Genomic DNA, 16,524 nt, shown 5'->3' on the forward strand with positions numbered 1-16,524 from the left:
AACACCGCTAGAGGGATGATCCCCACGTGTGGGCGCTGTCAGTAGCACACCAGCAGCGGGCACAGCGTCCTGTCAAAACATCTGTCCCCGCATAGCAGAAAGAGTCGGCTAACGGACGTCGCGCGTCTCCGAGCGGCGTGCTAAGCTAACGTCAAGGATCAATTGGCAATGGTGTAGAGCAGCCGGAACCCCACTGACGCCATCAAGTTCCCCGCGCCCCGCACTACTTACCCTACCGCAATCGTAGGCTGTGTGTCTTCGATGACGCCGCGCCCCATGTGTTCCGACAAGACGAGGTTAACATAGCTCCCGACGTGCCATGCGACCAATCTACTTGCAGGGCACTTCCCAAGGCCGCTCCATCCTCAATCCTTCACAACATGTATAAATATCCATCTGCTCCTCCCGCTCCCCGCCTCTCTTTCTCAGACTAGACCCAATCTGTTGATATCTCGACAACTATCATGGCCGCTCCCGAGCTTCCCCAAAAGTACAAAGCAATCGTTTACGACAAACCAGGCACGCACTCTACCAAGCTGGTGGAGCTGGACATGCCAGAGCCTGGGCCGGGCGAGGTTCTTGTCAACTTGTAAGTTTGTTTCTGCAAACTGATGGTGATCTTACCTGCAGACAGCTGACCTGCCCAGATCATGCTCCGGTGTTTGCGCTTCAGACCATGGCATCATGATGAATAGCTGGGCCAATCTTCCGTATCCAACCCCAGAGAATCAAGTCGGAGGCCACGAAGGTCGGTCAAAATGCTGCAATATACTCGAAACCCAACTGACTTTGCTCTAGGCGTTGGCCGCGTCGTGAAGCTAGGGCCTGGCACCGAAGATTTGTCCACTGTTCGGGTACATATTTGAGTTTGCACAAGCAAAAGCAAAACCTCGACTGACCGGAGTTCAGGTAGGAGACCGGGTTGGTATCAAATGGGTCAGCGCCATTTGTAACTCCTGCCGTAAGTAAACGACGATTCTTCCAAAGCCAGGCGATTGACTCCGTTCAGCGGCTTGCCGTGCCGGCCACGATGGAGTTTGCTTCAATCAGGTCGGTTGCGATCCGGAAGAAAGCATGGCCTGGACTGACATGGTCGCAGAAAATCAGTGGTTACTACACGCCTGGAACATTCCAACAATATGTTGTGGGACCTGCAAACTACGTTACCAAGGCACGTCAATATACTTTCGCAAGTAGTGAAGCGAATGACTGACCTTTTCCTTAGATTCCTGACGGCCTTAGCGACACCGATGCAGCTCCCATGCTTTGTGCAGGCGTGACAACGTACTCAGCTCTGCGCAAAAGCAACGCTCGTAGTGGAGAATTCGTCGTCCTTCTAGGTTAGTCCTCTCGAAGTGGTTTTGGTACCTTGTAGCACCACTGGTGGCTCTTGGGGGCTGTCGTTGAGACCAGGGAGCTGTCATTTCTTTGACGCATAAGAATTTTCACTGCCTGTTCGGCCGATGATCGCCCTTGATCACTTTCACAATCGCGTCTCTTGTTCTCTTGCCAGTCAAAGTCTCTTCTAACGCTCCACTCGCAGGCGTCGGCGGTGGTCTTGGTAATGTGGCTGCCCAAATAGCGTCCAAGGGAATGGCATTCCGTGTCATTGGCATCGACGCAGATGCCAAAGAGTCCTTCGCCCTCTCTTCCGGCTGCGAAGCATTCGTGCCACTGTCGCTTGGCGACAAGATCCCCGATCGCGTCAGAGAGCTCACCGGCGGACTGGGTGCTCACGCTGTCATCGTCTTGACCGGCTCCAATGCTGCCTACGCGAGTGCTCTTGAAATGCTCCGATTCGGAGGCACACTTGCCTGCGTCGGCATTCCCGTCAACGAGCCCGTCCCCATTGCCAAGGCGTTTCCGCAGTTCCTCATCAAGTTTGAAAGAAAAATCGTTGGCGTGGCGGTTGGAGACCGCAAGGACGCAGACGAAGTGTTGGAGTTTGCTGTAAGTTGGAGCCCCCTGGTTGAATGACGTGCTAACTCTGTTCACAGAGTAGAGGAATTGTCAAATCAAATTATCGCGTAGAGAAGATGGAAAAGTTGGGCGAGGTAAGTCTCCTAAGCTAGCTACGCTCGGTCTTAGTTTGCTGACAATAGGGTTTGCTAGGTCTTTGAGGAGATGGAATCTGGTACGCTCAAAGGGCGCGTGGTCCTGGATCTTTCTTAGTCACCTTCCAATCCATGTGTCCTGACTCGAACATCGAGCACATCCTTATCGTCTTTTTCCAACGGAGATTGGGGCGTCTCGCGAGCGATCAATTCAATCAACGTCAACACTATCACGACCTCGTTCCATCATAACATCTTCACTTGCGCGATCTCTATACAAAAAGCTTCCTGAATCGAGCCACCGCCCTGATCTGAGGGCTGTTTGGAGAAAACTGATGAAGCTGAAGAAATGTACATACAGCTATGTGCACCAACCCTCGGTCCATGGCATACACCCTCACTTGCATGCTCCGGTCAGGAACTGGGCGAATTTGGCGACGTAGGGGAGTTGATCTTGCGGTAGGACACCCGGTTTGAGGTATTCATTTTTATCTTTTCATGGCAGCGCTTGCCGCAATCGTCGTCGCTGCCGCACTGTGACTTTGTTAGAGCGCTCCTGGTTCCCCGCGCATCTGAGCTCGGCTCGGCTGGTCGCCGGATAACGCATGATTGATTGGCGGACAGCATGCTTACTTGGTTGAGGAAGGGTTGACTTCGGCGGAGGAATGAATGCTTGGCTGCGCTGTTGCCGTTGCCGTTGCTGTTGCTGCTGCTGCTGCTGCTGTGCGGCACGAGCCGGGTCAGATTAGTTGGCGTAGCGCGGGCGTGCTGTTGGTTGTTCGAGCTGGATGAGCAAGGAGAGGTCGAGAGAAGCGATCCCTGGCGGGCCTGCCGGGGGGGGGGGGAAGGGAGGAAAGGCGAAAGTTGGGGTTTTTTCGTATTCGACAGGGGTACAGAGATGACGCCGCGGTACTTGGGTGGTGATGGATGGAAACGTGGTGTTGCTTCTTTTTTTGCGATTAGTTGAGTCTGGCTTTCCATTGCTGCGTAATTTGCCCTATTCTGCGCATTTTGGGCTTGATAAGCCCTCATTAAAGACTAGTTGAAGTATGCGGTCAAACGCGCAACTAACCTTGCTTTCTTCCTCAGGCTTTTGCCTCGCAAGTCTATCAAATTCAAGGTCCATGTCGAGTCGATGGCTGAAGGAGATTGCGAGAATGATGGCGTCATGCAGCGGATTTTCGAGTGACGGATTAGGAACGGAAAGGCTTCCTAATGTCTGGTTAAGCAGACAAAGTTGAAACGTTGAAATGCGAAAGCGAAGGCAAGTCCACTGAAATGAAAAGGCTCATAAGCATAGTTGACAAACAACGATGTATATTAACTAGCGTCAAAGCTTTCCAAGCGCTTCATCCTCAGCAATTCTACCAAGTAGGGAAAGGCAAGCCCGGACGACGGAGACGCGCGGTTCTCACCACTAACTCAGACAGTTCAGCTCAGATCCCGTTGTTCAGTTGCACAGACCGGCGGGACAAGAATTTCTAGAATCTGTACAGAAGGAATTTGTAGATGTCATGGCGCAGGCGTCTTCTTACACGCTCATAATCGGGATACGAAAACAATTAAATAAACCTTTGCTATACAGAGAGAAGGAGGAAAGCTTCCGCATGTGGATATGGTACGCGAAAGGTTCCGCCCGCAACAGCCATTTCGTGCATTGTCAGCGGAGAAGCTGTCAAAGATGAGGTGGTGGTGAGGTTGTGGGCTTCGTTTGCAGTGGACTTGATTCGACATGGCGGGCCGATCTTTCATCCCATTGAAACTCCTTCCCTGACCTGCGCTTCGCTTCGTCCCGCTGAGAGCATGACTCCTTTCCCTCCTCTCAAGCAATATCCGCCACGTTGTTTCCATGTCTCCCCAAAACACATCATTCCCACTCGCCTCAGCAGCGCGTCAGCAGCGCGGCCTGGTGTAGCTCGGTCTCGCCAACACAACCCCACTCCCATTCAGGGGCATCACCATCACAATTCAAGAAGAAAGGCTAAACCCTGCTAGCTCCTCAAGCGCCGCAAAACGGTTCACGTGGATGCAGAAACCATGGCTACGTACACAATCCGTCATTGCAAACCGTCTAGTTTGGTAATTTGGAAGTCCTCTGCTCGTACTCGCAGCGAAACCGAAAAAGTGGCGGCTTGCAGGAGCTAGCTTCCCGATTCGACAACACGCGCCACAAACGAGCGGAAGTTTCTTCTGGAAGAGGAAGGATTTGGGGTTGCGTATCAAAGCCAGATCAAGTGCCGAGCGACCCGAGAGGAAGCACGGCGTCAAACAAAAGACACGTCAAGCAACATGTACAGTTCATGATGGCGCAAACCTGGTTATTCCTTCATCTTTCTATAGACGCGGAGATCTGAGCAACCTTTCGATCGGCGGATATGGCCTTGTGCATTTCTCATATGCGAGCATGCATTAGATCGTGTCTCATTTCTAGCCTCCTTCTCCTCCTCCTCTTCTTGTTTCCTTGGGAGCATGTCACGTTGTGTGATGATCGTGACTCAATGATGCTGGTAGGTAATGTATGCGCGGGTTTACAGGAAAAAGCGCGTCGCGACTGGAAAGTGTTCGTGTTCTTCATCTGCTGGACACGCCAGCCAAGTCAGCCGCAGCCAGGGCCAGGATGGGATAGGGGGTGTCGGGGTTGCTGCTGTACTGACATCCAAGGCTCCCGCTCGGTGACTTCACTGTTGCGAGTGCAAGCAATGCCCGACTCTGTTTGTCTAGTCCTTCATCCGATGCTTCTACCGCAACTTCTCTCAATTCATCCTTCGGCTACTCGTCCTCTATCCGCAACGGCCCCTCAACCTCCAACCCGTCCTGCCATCACAGCGCCGTCCCGGGCACCCAATCTCTCCCCTCAACACCTTCGCCTCCTCGCACCAGCCCGCTGCCGCCCCACTCGAGACTCTCCTCGCTGGCCCCGGAATCCAGGCCCCAGTAGCCGTCGCCCATTTCCTTGTGCACGCGCTTGGCTTTGCCCTTGTCGGTCGAATGGTGGTTGCCGCTCGAGGGGAAAGAGAAGAAGGATGACGGGGTGAAGGTTGAAGATGTCGCGCCGCCGCTGGGAGCTGTGGTTGATGTCCCGTGCGAGGGCGAGAGGTGGAAGACGCTGCGGAGCCAGGAGCGTGTGCGGTGGCGGAGGGAGGTGCCTGTTCCGGAGGAAGAATTTGCCGTGTTTGATGACGGCGTTGGCGACGGCATGGTTCGTGAGAGGTGGTGGACTAGAACGACGTTTCGAGGCGGTTGTGGACAATGGAGATGCCAAATCCACGCAGAGATCTGCGTTCGACTGGTGGTTCTTTGGCGAGAGAGCAGTGTTTGGGAAGTCTGGCGTAGTAGAGGTTGCAGCGAAATAGACCGTCGAGTGAATTCTCGTGGGAATTCGAGAGACAACAACGAACGACAATCGCAGCCGGAAGGAGGGAAAGAGAGAAGACGACGGCAAAGTAAAATAAAGTACTTGAAAAGATTTAGGGAAAAAAAAAAAAGCCTCCAACTGAACACTGACCACACCACAAAACAACAGCTTTCAATCCTGCCGCGTCTCCACGTCACTCACCAACGAACGGCTGGCTGGCGATGGTGAAGTCGTCGTCAGCCAGCCAGCCAGCCAGCCAGGTACACGTCTGTCTATATGTACACAGCTATTGCCATCAACCAGTGCGCATCTCAAACGCCTGCCTGTCTATGTCTGCTCCACATATCCTCTTCGCCTCCCCACTCCACCTACATATGCCACAAGCCTTCCATGATGCAACTACCTCCAACTACATCGTGTCCTCTTCTCTGAGCCGGGGGGGGGTTTTAGTCTGTCATTGGGCATCGTCAACACCACCCATCAGCACCCCTTCCCTTCCCTTCCCTACCCTACCCTATCCTATAACCGCCAAGGTATAGCCCCATCGACGTCACAGCCACATAGTGTCGCTGGCCCACCTCAACTCACCTGGACCCGAATCGCGCAAAGCGAGCGAGCCCGCCTGACGTCACGCTCCTCCTCCTCCTCTCCTCTTCCGCTACTCACCACTGTCAGATTCGGTTCCTCGACGTTCCCCCAGCCCATCTTCACCGGCAAAACAACCATGTCAACGAGGTCATCCGATGTGTCTTAGCTGTAGTTGCGAATCTACGGTACAGTACAGCCAGCCCAGCCCAGCCCAGCGACACCAACAACGACCGAGGCAAGACTCCAACAGCTAGCCAAGGTCATTCATTCGCGCCTGTTCGTACGAGAGATGAGAGATGAGAGATGAGAGACGAGGGACGAGCATGCCTACCTACCACCTCTCATGGAAATGGGAAAGTGACTGATTTACCCCATCGCTTCTCCCCCTCCCCCCTTGGAATCTCACTTGTGCTCGTTCCCCACGCTCAACGAGACAAGCCAGCCAATCAAGTCCCCTAGCGCCCCTACCATCTTTTCACTAGAGCGCCGTACTGCTGGCAATGTTGCTGGTCTGTTGATTTGGTGAGTTGGCAACCGACGCGGTGTCAGGGGTGTGCTTGTCGTGTTGGGTTGCGGTTGCGGTTGCGGCTCTGGGAGGGAGCCGAGGGACGGATGCTCGGTCGGTCGGGCGTGGGGGAGAGAGCGAAAAAGCGTGGGGGAGTTTGGACCGGGCGGGCTTGTTTGCGGCCGAGGGTTAGGTGATGTAGGTGAGGGGTGTGGCTTAGGTTGTTTGTTGTGATGAGTGACGTGGTCGGTTGGATAAGGTCAGATCATGTGGGCACCTAGGTAGGTGAGCAGAGAGGTAGGTAGGCAGGGCAGGGCAGGGCAGGCCCAGGCGGTGTAAGAGGGTGCTTAGTGGTAGGATGGTCAATGTGCGGGTGAAGGAGGCTCGGAATGGTGGTGGTGATGAAGTGGGTGAAAAGCAACATGAAGGAAAAAAAAGTGCCGACCACACCAGCAAAAGCACCTTCAACCCTCTGCCAAGCAAAAAAAGCCAAGTTTCAATCAAAGCCAAGTCCATATCCATTCATTTCACAGATTCAAAATAAAAAATAAAAAACTGAATATAACAACTCGCCCAATCATCTACCTAATCGCCAATCCAATTCAATCCAATCGAGTCGAAAGCCAGCAGGAAAAGAAACAGAGAGAGAGAGCCAAACAAAGTGTGCCTCGACCAAAAATCAAAATGCCGTGCCATACAACGAACGAACAAACACGCGCGCCCCTCCAGATATCCAAACCCGCGTCTTCCTCATCTTTGCGTCTTTCACACACCCCAGCCAGGCCATCTGTTTCCAGATCCGAGTCCCAGTGTACCTTGCGGATCCCCCTGTTGACCCACTTAATCCCAAGTTTCAACAGGAAGAGAAGAAAAAGGGGGAGTGTGAGAGAGAATGAAGAGAGAAAAGAGTTGTCGTTATATCGTCATCAGAAATCAAAACCTCCACACTCACAAACCACCTCATCTGCAGCGACACAGTCAAGAGGTACAAGACAAATTTGCTCGCTGAGCAAGCGTTCGAGAAGCAACTCGTGTCATCGTCAAGCAGTTCAAAAATCTCTTAAAATCTCACGATAGGGGCGACAGGATCCATTGGTCAAACACATCAAGTAGCAGAAAACAAGCGGGCGAAAAAAATCAGTATCCATGAAAGAGGAGGGGCCATTTGGGTATATTTTGTTTTTGTGCATTGCAAGTGAGTCGCCGCGACAACGAGATAGAGGCCAAAGCGTGTGGTCAATTGTTGGTGGTGGTACAAGACGATTCGTAAATCTCAATAGATAGATGCACCTGCTCTATGATTGGCTGCGTTATGCGAGGACCAGCCCCGTGATGCAAGATGCAAAACGTGCGTGGAAGCGACCGCTGTCATCATCTTCGTGGGCGCAAAAGGGAGGCAAATGTCGGCGGCGTGGCTCAAGCGTAGCGTGGCGGCGGCGGCGGAGGATAGTTGGAATAGGGGTTTGGCGCGGCATAGGTGCTGCTCATGGGAGCTGCCGTAGGCTTGCGGAATTGATCTTCTTCGTAGATGCTCGTCCGACGACCAGGATTGATGGGAGCATACGATGGTCTGCCGTTTGCATTTTCATATTCCCTCCATCTCCTGGCATTTTTGGTCTCGTCGTCATCCGCAGATTCGCTGTAGATGTTGCTGGCGTAGTAGGAGGATGGAATGTCACCAACATTGTTTGGCTCGGAGCGAGTCCCAAATCGTTCACTGCCATGGCTAAAGGATGGACTGCGCCGGCGGGCAGATCCGTACGAGGTTGACCCAGTGCGATAATTTCGAGTTTGCATCGAATTCGGCGGATACTCGCTGGCAAAAACGGGCTTTGGGCGAGGGTAACCACTGCCGTGATTGTGTTGCGTCGACATGGCGCGGCGGACGCGAGTCGCATTGGTGAAATCAGCGGCAGTAAAGGGTTGGGCGCTGCCTGTCGTCGTGCCGCTGGCCGTACTGCTGGTGCTGGCCCTGCTGCTTGAAGACATGTCGCCGTAAATCTTGCCGCTTCCTTCTCTGGCACTGTATGGCTTGCGCTCGCGTTCTATGGGGAAAGAAGGAGGCGGCTCATTATCCGAGTCTTCAGAGATGACGGCCGTGTCAAAAGACTCGGCGCGCCACTGAGAATAGGAGGGTTTGGCAGTCGGTGAAAAGCCGCCCGAAGATTGGCTCGAGGGGCGGTTTGACGACGGCGGCGGCGGCGGCGGCGGCGGGAATGAGGTGGTGCGCAATGGAATGTCTCCGTTGATGGAAAGGGCCGTTGCGCAACGCTGACGTACGCCAATGTTTGACGTTTTGGGGAAAAGGCGGCGCGATAACTCTTTTGGGAAACGTTCTTTGGAATCGTCGGCGTTGCTGATGGGCATGTTCATGACGGCCTTGCTCAGACGCTCGTATTCGGTGTCTGGGTGTCCTTGGATCATAAGAGTCATCCATTGCTTGAAGCCCTCTGGAGTCAAGGCGGGAATATTGGGCACAGCAATGAGTTGATCCTGGACCAAATGATGTTCACAGCGCAGATCTCGGTAGATTTTGGAGACGGTGGAGTTTGGGAGCGAGGTGAAGAGGGCTGCGACAGTCAGCGTCTTGGTGGAGAGAAACATGTTTCGACTTACAGGCCCAGCAATATGTTTCGTCTTGGACGCGAACCTCGTCGTAAAACTTGCGCATCTTTGCGGGGGTGATGACCAGAGAATGCCGGGGCTCATAGTCGTTGATCTGCGGGGGGGCCTCGTCAATCACCGTCTCTTACCACTGTGTCGGATCTGCCGTGTCACTCACCAGATGCAGGGCAAGACCTCGGAGGAATTGACCTAGCCGAGCTGTGGGTTGGCCTTCAGAATCAAAGAGCGGCCGCCACGTCTTCTCAATGGCAGTCTCTTCAATCTCAGCCGAACGAGCATATGGCGACGAGCGGGACGGCTGCTGAGCGTTGGTACCGTCGAGCGATCCGTGGTCCGAAGCCACAAGCGACGACGCCGCGCGAACTCCGCCATTTTTCGCCAGCTGGTCACCCCGCTCTTTGGGGCTGCTCCTGCGATGGAGGTCCTGGGCTGAGGAGCTGGGCGAAACAGGGGAACGTGGCGAGACCGGGTACTCGTTTTCATTTCTCGACGGTGACGGCGGAGTGTAGACGTCGCGCGGGGGATCGGCGGAGGTCTGGTTTGGCGATGGCTTTGGCGACGGCTGCTGGCCGGGTCCTCTAAGGGAATCAATGACCTGCTTCCTGACCTCCTCGGTAATCTGCGCGACGATGGACGGGTCGAGCTGGCTGATTGCACCCGAGCGACGGAGGTGATCATTTACCGCCTCTTTGACGGGCTGACTGTCTTGAGGGCTGATGCGCGGCGAGTTTTGAGAGCGGTCAGAAAAGGGAGCACGCGACAAACGAGGCCGGGAGCCCGGCCTGTCGACAGGAGAAACATGGTCGCGGGTGATTGAGTTGGTCGAGTCGTGACGGGAGAGATCGTAGGCGGTCGAATCGTAAGTGCGGTGTTCGTATGCCATGGTGGATAATTTGGTAGAGGATCGAAATGGTCGAGCAACGGTGGCTGTCAAGAAGGACAAATGTTTGGTACAGTTATATCATGCTCACATGTCGTTTGAGGGGGGGCTGGGTAAGGCTGAGGAGGGAATGGAAGGTGGAAGAAGGGGTCGCGAGCGGGGGCGCAGCAAGGGAGGAAGACGGCGCGAGGCCAAGTGGAGCAGTGGGTGAAGGCAGTGTTGACGATGGAGGAGGTCGAAGAGATGAGGTAAGGAGGAGATGAGCCAACGGTGATGAGGGCGGCGATGCGCAGGTTGGGCAAGGTGAGGTAGGTAGGTAGGTAAGGTAGGCAGAAGTAGGTAGGGCGGCAAGCCGGCAAATGGAAAGAAACACTTTCATCAGGCTGGCCGCGGCCTCAGCACCTAGCACGCCCAACAGGCGGCCACGCAATCTTGACTTGGCTACCGACCGACTGACTGACTGACTGACTGACTGACTGCACAGCAGTTGGGTAGTTGACAGCTGCACTTAATGATGCACATCAGATCCTTTTGCCATTTCCAGCCGAAAGCACCGCACGGCCACCCGCTGAGGCTGATGGCTGTGGCGCATGGATGGCCACACGCGGGCTGCACGGCGGGGACTCGTTTTGTTTGTTGGCTCTGGCAGCGAAGCGATGGCGGCTGCAATCTGGGGATGGTCGTCCACTCGTCGTCCTGAATTGTGGAGAGAGATTGCGGCGGTGGTGACGAGGGTGTTGAACGGGGCCACTCGTAGAGACGTGTCCATCATGTCCATCATGTCCATCGTGTCCATCATGTCCATCGTGTCCACATCTGCTCTGCTTCTTTCGGTTGTCCATGTTTCTGCCTTGTGTGCTCTCTCGCGAGGGCAGGTCGGGCAGGCCGGGCAGGTCGGGCAGTCCTCCGGGTCACGTCTTCGTCGTGCGCGGCTTGTTCCCGTTCCCACTTGGCACGAGCGCAGTGAAGTGAAGCTAACGTTTCGGGCCTGTTTGAGATGGGACAGGGGCATGGTCGGCCAGCCTATGACAACGCCCGCGACCCTTTCGCACACCTCACGTCGTCCATCTTAACCTCGAGCTGCCGCCCGCTCTCCCTGCTCCGTCCTTGCGCCTTCTTCACGGCTCCCTTGTGCGCTGCCTCCACCGCCCTACGCCTACTTACTTGACCCTACCAGTGCAGTGCAGGAGACCGCATCGTCTCCTCCCTCATGACGCCAGATCCACCCTCAACTCCACCACTACCCCAACTTCAAGACCTTTCCTCCCGTCCGCCTCCGGCTGCGTCAATCCCTCAGACGTCCGCGCCGCTCTCACGCCTTTGACCCCGCGTGTCTGCGTCAAACACCTGGACGACACGACACGCCGCCGCTCCCGCCTCGCCACAAACCTCCTCTTCAATCCATCAACCCCCCCCCCCCCCCCCCCCCCCCCTACCATGGTGTTATGACCATCCTGTCCCGGTCGCCCTGTGATTGAGACGCACAAACTTGCGACGCTCCTGCGCCACATTCGTTCCCCACCCGGCTCTCGTTCGACCTACAAATCTTCCTCTTTGAATTTTGTCCTTCGCCGAATCCACCATGCTCGCCTCAAAACCACAGTACGTTGCCCCCGTGGGCAGCTCCGCGCCGCCTTCATCTTCTCACTACCCTCCGAGTACCGCGAATCGCCGTCCGCAGCCGACCCCTTCGTCCGATCACCACACCGCCAGATACACCAGTCCGACCGAATCCGAGTTTTCGGAATCCTTCGAAACAGCAGATTCTGTCAGGTATTACACAGCACGTCGCGGCAGTGGTGACACTCAACTTATGCCGTCATGCAGGAACTGGGATGAGGATCGCGTGGGCGACTGGTTGAAGAGCATAAACTGCGGTCAATACGTCGACCTCTTCAAAGGTATGCATCACGAATCAGACCAATTCTCCTGCCACTAACCCTACGGCAGAAAACAACATCAATGGCGAGGTCTTGATGGAGATCGATCAATCCCATCTCAAAGACATGGGCATCAAAAAGATTGGTGATCGAGTGCGCATAGGTTCTCAGGCCAAGCGCTTTCGGAATAAAGAGTACCGGCGAACATCAAAGCGCAACTCAAACAGGGTTAGTGTATGCTGTCAATTGCTCCCAGCAATATTGACGTTTTTAGGAATCGCTCGCACTACTCGATAGCCAAAGCTACACGCAATCTTCAAGCTCGCCGAGGCCCGTCCTAGCCTCGCGGGGAGCTTCGACAACGTCTCGGCCAGAAAAGCGCATGTCCAGGCAACTTGGCGGCGCTGACTGGACATATGGCCCGGCGGGTATCCAAGCTCGAAAACAACCCTCAAGACCTAGCTCTCCGTTAGTCGACCAGGAAAACCGCAGTCTTCGTCCTTCTAATGGCACAATGTACAGTCCAAAACCCTCGAACAAGAAAGACGACTCGTATTTCACACAGCCTCTGAGCGCAAGCTCGTCATCTGGGCGAGGGCCGAGGGCGGCTACAACCCCCATCGAGACTCCTCAAACCGCGCGTTTCAATCACGTACGAGCAAGCCCAAGTCAGGACGCTTCGACAAACAGCAGCACGCTGCCCGCTGACAAGGCCTTGATTCGCGTCATTTTCGACAACGGTCGGTCATCAGTGATAGGAATCGATGGCGCTCGGACCGCCGACGACATCATGCTTAGGGTTCTGCGAAAAGGGGCTTTGAACGAGGCACATTTGAAAAATTACTGCTTCTACGTCCTCGACGGAACGGAGCCAAACCCTGCACTTTGCCGCAAACTCAGTGATGTGGAGCTCCTGCGCGTGTGCACTGATCGCACCAGGATGGAGAGAAACAGGCTCATTTTGCGCAAGGTCCACGCCGGCGAGCCCGAAGATGACCAGCTCAAGGCTTCTGCCAGTATCGCATCACAGCAGCAAGAGTACCGGCCGAATGCCATACTACCGAGCAGCAAACACAGCCAGCTCAAGGTTGAGAAGTTGACGGGGGAGTCTTTGGCTGCGGTGAGCTACCCACTATCTCCAGCATCGCAACAGGAGCGTGAGCGCCACATCAACTCGACTGCCAAGGATCTGGAGCGCGGCGATGGCAGCCGGTCGGCCAGCAGGACTCCGGACCGGCCAATGAAGCAGTTTTATGGTGGACGGCCTCCGAGCAACCTCATCACATCCGACCTGGCCTCCTACTTCCCAGACGTGGAAAAGGAGGAGATGGACAGGACAATCAGAATGTCTGTCAGGCGCTCACGGAGGCTGAGCAAAGCTGCAAGCCGCCTCAGCACTATGAGTAACTTTAGCGTGGCGTCGAGTCTCAAAGACGCCCCGCCACTACCGTCCATAGCCGACACCTGGTTTACCTCGTCGGGGCAAGCCAAATCCCTTAGGCCGCTCTCTGTCATGCGGCTCGGACTCCCTTCCACCACGTTCGGACCACCCCAGTATCGCGACTCTGTAACCTCGTCTGTCCTCGAGCCGCTGGAAGAAGAGTCGCCCACAGATTCCTCGTCTGTTCGCAAGTCGTACGTCTCCTTCGGTCCCGAGACGGGCGATGGTGTAACCATCACCGACCCCGAAGGCAACACGACTCTGCAGAGCTACTTTGACGATGGCGGCAGCAGTTTTGCTGGAAGCAGTCAAGAAGGAGGCGACTCCTTCAACAAACGTCTCAGTCAAGCCATGGCTGATGACGGCGAGGAGTACGACCCGGAGTTGGAAGAGTATCTTGAGGCTGACTCGTGGGAAAACGTCAAGTATATGAAGGGCGCGCTGATTGGACAGGGATCTTTTGGCAGCGTATACCTTGCCCTCCATGCTGTGACAGGAGAGCTCATGGCTGTCAAGCAAGTCGCACTACCCACAAACGGCACGGTTGATCCGAAGAAGGCCAACATGCTGGATGCCCTCAAGCGCGAGATTGGGCTGCTGCGAGAACTCAAACACCCAAATATCGTGCAGTACCTTGGTTCCAACTCTGACGAGACGCACTTGAACATTTTCCTCGAGTACGTTCCTGGCGGTTCGGTAGCAACGATGCTCGTCAACTACGGCCCGCTGCTCGAGCCTCTTGTCGCCAACTTTGTGCGGCAGATCTTGGTGGGTCTGGCTTACCTGCACTCCAAGGACATTATCCACCGCGACATCAAGGGAGCAAACATCCTTGTGGACAACAAGGGACGGGTCAAGATTTCCGACTTTGGAATCAGCAAGCGCGTCGAGGCCAGCACGCTTCTCAATGCCTCGGGAGGCAAGAAGGGCGCCAACCGCGTCTCTCTCCAAGGCTCCGTCTTTTGGATGGCACCAGAAGTTGTCAAGCAAACTGCTTACACCCGCAAGGCTGACATTTGGAGTCTCGGCTGTCTGATTGTTGAGATGTTGACAGGTGTACATCCACACGCCGACTGTTCGCAACTGCAAGCAATTTTCAGGATTGGTGCAGCGGGTGGGAATGCCTCTCCAACAATTCCCGAAAACACAAGCGACGAACTCAAGACATTCTTGGGTCGGACATTTGAAATTGAGCATGAAAAGAGGCCAACGGCAGACGACTTGCTCAAAAGCGAATTCTGCGCCGTCAAGGCCTAAACGGTTTGGTTTCCACTTGTAGCAAAAGATTTGGGTCGAGCGCTCTGGGGTAATTCTTTTTCGTCTATTTCGACATTTTCCTGCCGTTCCAAAGCAGCGGAGCGCGTACATTTTTCCTGCTTGTTAACGAATTTACGTGCCAAAGGATGAACAAGGCTGCATGGCTGAAATGATGGTTGGACAGAGATCAGATCCAGCTTAACCGGGGGGGGGAGGAGGATTCAAAGGCATTCATCGCTGCCGTTTTTATCGCATCGAGACCCCTTGAGCGGTTAATGTATCATATATACCTTGTGTTCTTTGCATGTAGTTAGTTCTCATGGGGGGTGGGGGTATTTAGGCCAGCATGAAACTGCAACTGGGTTGAATCAAGTTTCTGCTCTGAGAGGATCACAATGTCTTTTCTTGAGTGATGGTCGGATATGGCAACTGGCGGCTGTGGGGACGGGCCAATTACGAACGAACGCGCGCCAGACGCGTCGACCCTGCAACCCGCGCGACTTGATCACCCTAACCATCAACCCTCAACATCACGACCCTCGCCATGGCGCTTCTAGTCGACAAACACCGTCCTCGTTCCCTGGACCAGCTCACTTACCATCATGACCTGTCGGATCGCCTACGCGCGCTTGTATGATCTCTGCTTGATCCTCTCAGTGCCGAATTCTGATCCATCTTCCTGCAGGCCAACAGCAACGATTTCCCGCACCTCCTCGTCTACGGACCCTCGGGCGCAGGCAAAAAGACTCGAATAATAAGCACGCTGAAGGAACTGTACGGACCAGGCGTCGAAAAGATCAAGATCGACGCACGCGTCTTCCAAACGACGTCGAACCGCAAACTCGAATTCAACGTCGTCGCATCCAACTACCACCTCGAAATCACACCATCAGACGTTGGGAACTATGATCGAGTCGTGGTGCAGGACCTGCTCAAGGAGGTGGCGCAGACGCAACAGGTGGACCTGGGCGCGAAACAGCGCTGGAAGGTGGTGGTGGTGAACGAGGCAGACCACCTGACGCGCGACGCGCAGGCAGCGCTGCGACGGACCATGGAGAAGTACAGCCCGAACCTGCGACTGATATTGCTGGCGGAGAGCACGAGCAACATCATTGCGCCGATCCGCAGCCGCACGCTGCTGGTGCGGGTGGCGGCGCCGTCCGAGGCGGACATTGTCGACGTGCTGAAGAATGTGGGCAAGAAGGAGGGATACAAGGGGGCGGACGGGCTGAACCGACGAATCGCAAGCGAGTGTGGCAGGAATTTGAGGAGGGCGCTGCTCATGCTGGAAGCCGTGTATGCGCAAAAGTGAGTCCTTTCCTCCTGCGCTTCTTCTTCTACGCTCCCATGAGCAGACACAGGCTGATGTCGACGGATCGACGCAGCGAGAGCGTTTCTGAAGACACGCCCATCCCGCCGCCCGACTGGGAGGCTCTCATTGCGCAGGTAGCCATAGAGATTGTGGCCGAGCGGTCGCCGCAGCGCATCCTGCAGGTGCGCGCCAAGCTCTACGACCTCCTTACGCACTGCATACCGGCGACGACGATCCTCAAGACGCTCACCTGGAAGCTGATTCCGCTGTGCGACGATGACATCAAGGCCGACGTGGTGCGCTGGAGCGCCTTTTACGAGCACCGCATCAAGACGGGCAGCAAGATGATTTTCCACCTCGAGGCTTTCGTCGCCAAATTTATGCGCCTGTATGAGAGGTATGGTCATCCCATGGACTCGATTGGGGTCTTTGGTGCTAACTGCATGTGTGACAGCCATCTCATGGGCATCGACTTTTAAACAGCGGTTGCGAAAACGTCATGAAGCAATTTTTTTTTTTTTTTTTTTCCCTTTTGTGTGTGTTGCACGGGATGGGCAATCGACCAATGACTGGCGTCTATCAAAACGGCGTTTGATCGGAATGGTGTTGTTTTACAAGAGCGACGCT

General features: G+C 55.0%; 5 protein-coding genes across 5 annotated transcripts; 3 read left to right on the forward strand and 2 right to left on the reverse strand.

Annotated features, from left to right (window-relative positions):
- On the forward strand, positions 1-2,320 carry IWZ02DRAFT_221511 (chaperonin 10-like protein). Its single transcript, XM_066762826.1, has 10 exons — positions 1-589; positions 648-748; positions 799-854; positions 910-961; positions 1,010-1,050; positions 1,100-1,171; positions 1,226-1,340; positions 1,544-1,950; positions 1,998-2,054; positions 2,113-2,320. Exons 1-10 carry the CDS (start codon positions 465-467, stop codon positions 2,170-2,172), a joined length of 1,086 nt encoding a protein of 361 aa, XP_066623563.1. The 5' UTR covers positions 1-464; the 3' UTR covers positions 2,173-2,320.
- IWZ02DRAFT_221732 (uncharacterized protein) lies at positions 2,253-3,137 on the reverse strand. Its single transcript, XM_066762830.1, has one exon. The coding sequence runs from the start codon at positions 3,084-3,086 to the stop codon at positions 2,469-2,471; it is 618 nt and encodes a 205-aa protein (XP_066623564.1). The 5' UTR covers positions 3,087-3,137; the 3' UTR covers positions 2,253-2,468.
- A 4,611-nt stretch (positions 3,138-7,748) lies between these two features.
- On the reverse strand, positions 7,749-10,303 carry IWZ02DRAFT_221810 (uncharacterized protein). Its single transcript, XM_066762831.1, has 3 exons — positions 9,285-10,303; positions 9,119-9,221; positions 7,749-9,072 (listed from the first exon to the last, which is right to left on the reverse strand). Exons 1-3 carry the CDS (start codon positions 10,008-10,010, stop codon positions 7,919-7,921), a joined length of 1,983 nt encoding a protein of 660 aa, XP_066623565.1. The 5' UTR covers positions 10,011-10,303; the 3' UTR covers positions 7,749-7,918.
- A 1,136-nt stretch (positions 10,304-11,439) lies between these two features.
- Positions 11,440-14,973, forward strand: IWZ02DRAFT_447960 (MAP kinase-like protein). Its single transcript, XM_066767312.1, has 4 exons — positions 11,440-11,780; positions 11,835-11,908; positions 11,958-12,115; positions 12,162-14,973. The coding sequence occupies exons 1-4, from the start codon at positions 11,590-11,592 to the stop codon at positions 14,583-14,585; spliced, it is 2,847 nt and encodes a 948-aa protein (XP_066623566.1). The 5' UTR covers positions 11,440-11,589; the 3' UTR covers positions 14,586-14,973.
- Positions 14,974-15,083: 110 nt separating this feature from the next.
- IWZ02DRAFT_221832 (P-loop containing nucleoside triphosphate hydrolase protein) lies at positions 15,084-16,499 on the forward strand. The gene is made up of 4 exons (XM_066762832.1): positions 15,084-15,216; positions 15,271-15,893; positions 15,971-16,294; positions 16,352-16,499. The coding sequence occupies exons 1-4, from the start codon at positions 15,130-15,132 to the stop codon at positions 16,374-16,376; spliced, it is 1,059 nt and encodes a 352-aa protein (XP_066623567.1). The 5' UTR covers positions 15,084-15,129; the 3' UTR covers positions 16,377-16,499.
- The last annotated feature ends 25 nt before the right edge of the window (positions 16,500-16,524 follow it).

This window comes from Phyllosticta citriasiana, assembly GCF_038021145.1.
Source record: "Phyllosticta citriasiana strain CBS 120426 chromosome Unknown IWZ02scaffold_5, whole genome shotgun sequence".
Classification (NCBI taxonomy): domain Eukaryota; kingdom Fungi; phylum Ascomycota; class Dothideomycetes; order Botryosphaeriales; family Phyllostictaceae; genus Phyllosticta; species Phyllosticta citriasiana.

What these genes read in the sequence shown, in the direction of transcription:
- IWZ02DRAFT_221511 (XM_066762826.1), top strand. Translation starts at nt 465, where the DNA reads ATGGCCGCTCCCGAGCTTCCCCAAAAGTACAAAGCAATCGTTTACGAC. An exon ending in ATGGAGTTTGCTTCAATCAG is followed by an intron (nt 1,051 to 1,099) that starts GTCGGTTGCGAT and finishes ACATGGTCGCAG; the next exon opens with AAAATCAGTGGTTACTACAC. An exon ending in ACGAAGTGTTGGAGTTTGCT is followed by an intron (nt 1,951 to 1,997) that starts GTAAGTTGGAGC and finishes CTCTGTTCACAG; the next exon opens with AGTAGAGGAATTGTCAAATC.
- IWZ02DRAFT_221732 (XM_066762830.1), bottom strand. Translation starts at nt 3,086, where the DNA reads ATGAGGGCTTATCAAGCCCAAAATGCGCAGAATAGGGCAAATTACGCA.
- IWZ02DRAFT_221810 (XM_066762831.1), bottom strand. Translation starts at nt 10,010, where the DNA reads ATGGCATACGAACACCGCACTTACGATTCGACCGCCTACGATCTCTCC. An exon ending in GAGGTCTTGCCCTGCATCTG is followed by an intron (nt 9,222 to 9,284) that starts GTGAGTGACACG and finishes GCCCCCCCGCAG; the next exon opens with ATCAACGACTATGAGCCCCG. An exon ending in CGAAACATATTGCTGGGCCT is followed by an intron (nt 9,073 to 9,118) that starts GTAAGTCGAAAC and finishes TGACTGTCGCAG; the next exon opens with CCCTCTTCACCTCGCTCCCA.
- IWZ02DRAFT_447960 (XM_066767312.1), top strand. Translation starts at nt 11,590, where the DNA reads ATGCTCGCCTCAAAACCACAGTACGTTGCCCCCGTGGGCAGCTCCGCG. An exon ending in GAAACAGCAGATTCTGTCAG is followed by an intron (nt 11,781 to 11,834) that starts GTATTACACAGC and finishes GCCGTCATGCAG; the next exon opens with GAACTGGGATGAGGATCGCG. An exon ending in CAAAGCGCAACTCAAACAGG is followed by an intron (nt 12,116 to 12,161) that starts GTTAGTGTATGC and finishes TGACGTTTTTAG; the next exon opens with GAATCGCTCGCACTACTCGA.
- IWZ02DRAFT_221832 (XM_066762832.1), top strand. Translation starts at nt 15,130, where the DNA reads ATGGCGCTTCTAGTCGACAAACACCGTCCTCGTTCCCTGGACCAGCTC. An exon ending in CGGATCGCCTACGCGCGCTT is followed by an intron (nt 15,217 to 15,270) that starts GTATGATCTCTG and finishes ATCTTCCTGCAG; the next exon opens with GCCAACAGCAACGATTTCCC. An exon ending in GAAGCCGTGTATGCGCAAAA is followed by an intron (nt 15,894 to 15,970) that starts GTGAGTCCTTTC and finishes GGATCGACGCAG; the next exon opens with CGAGAGCGTTTCTGAAGACA.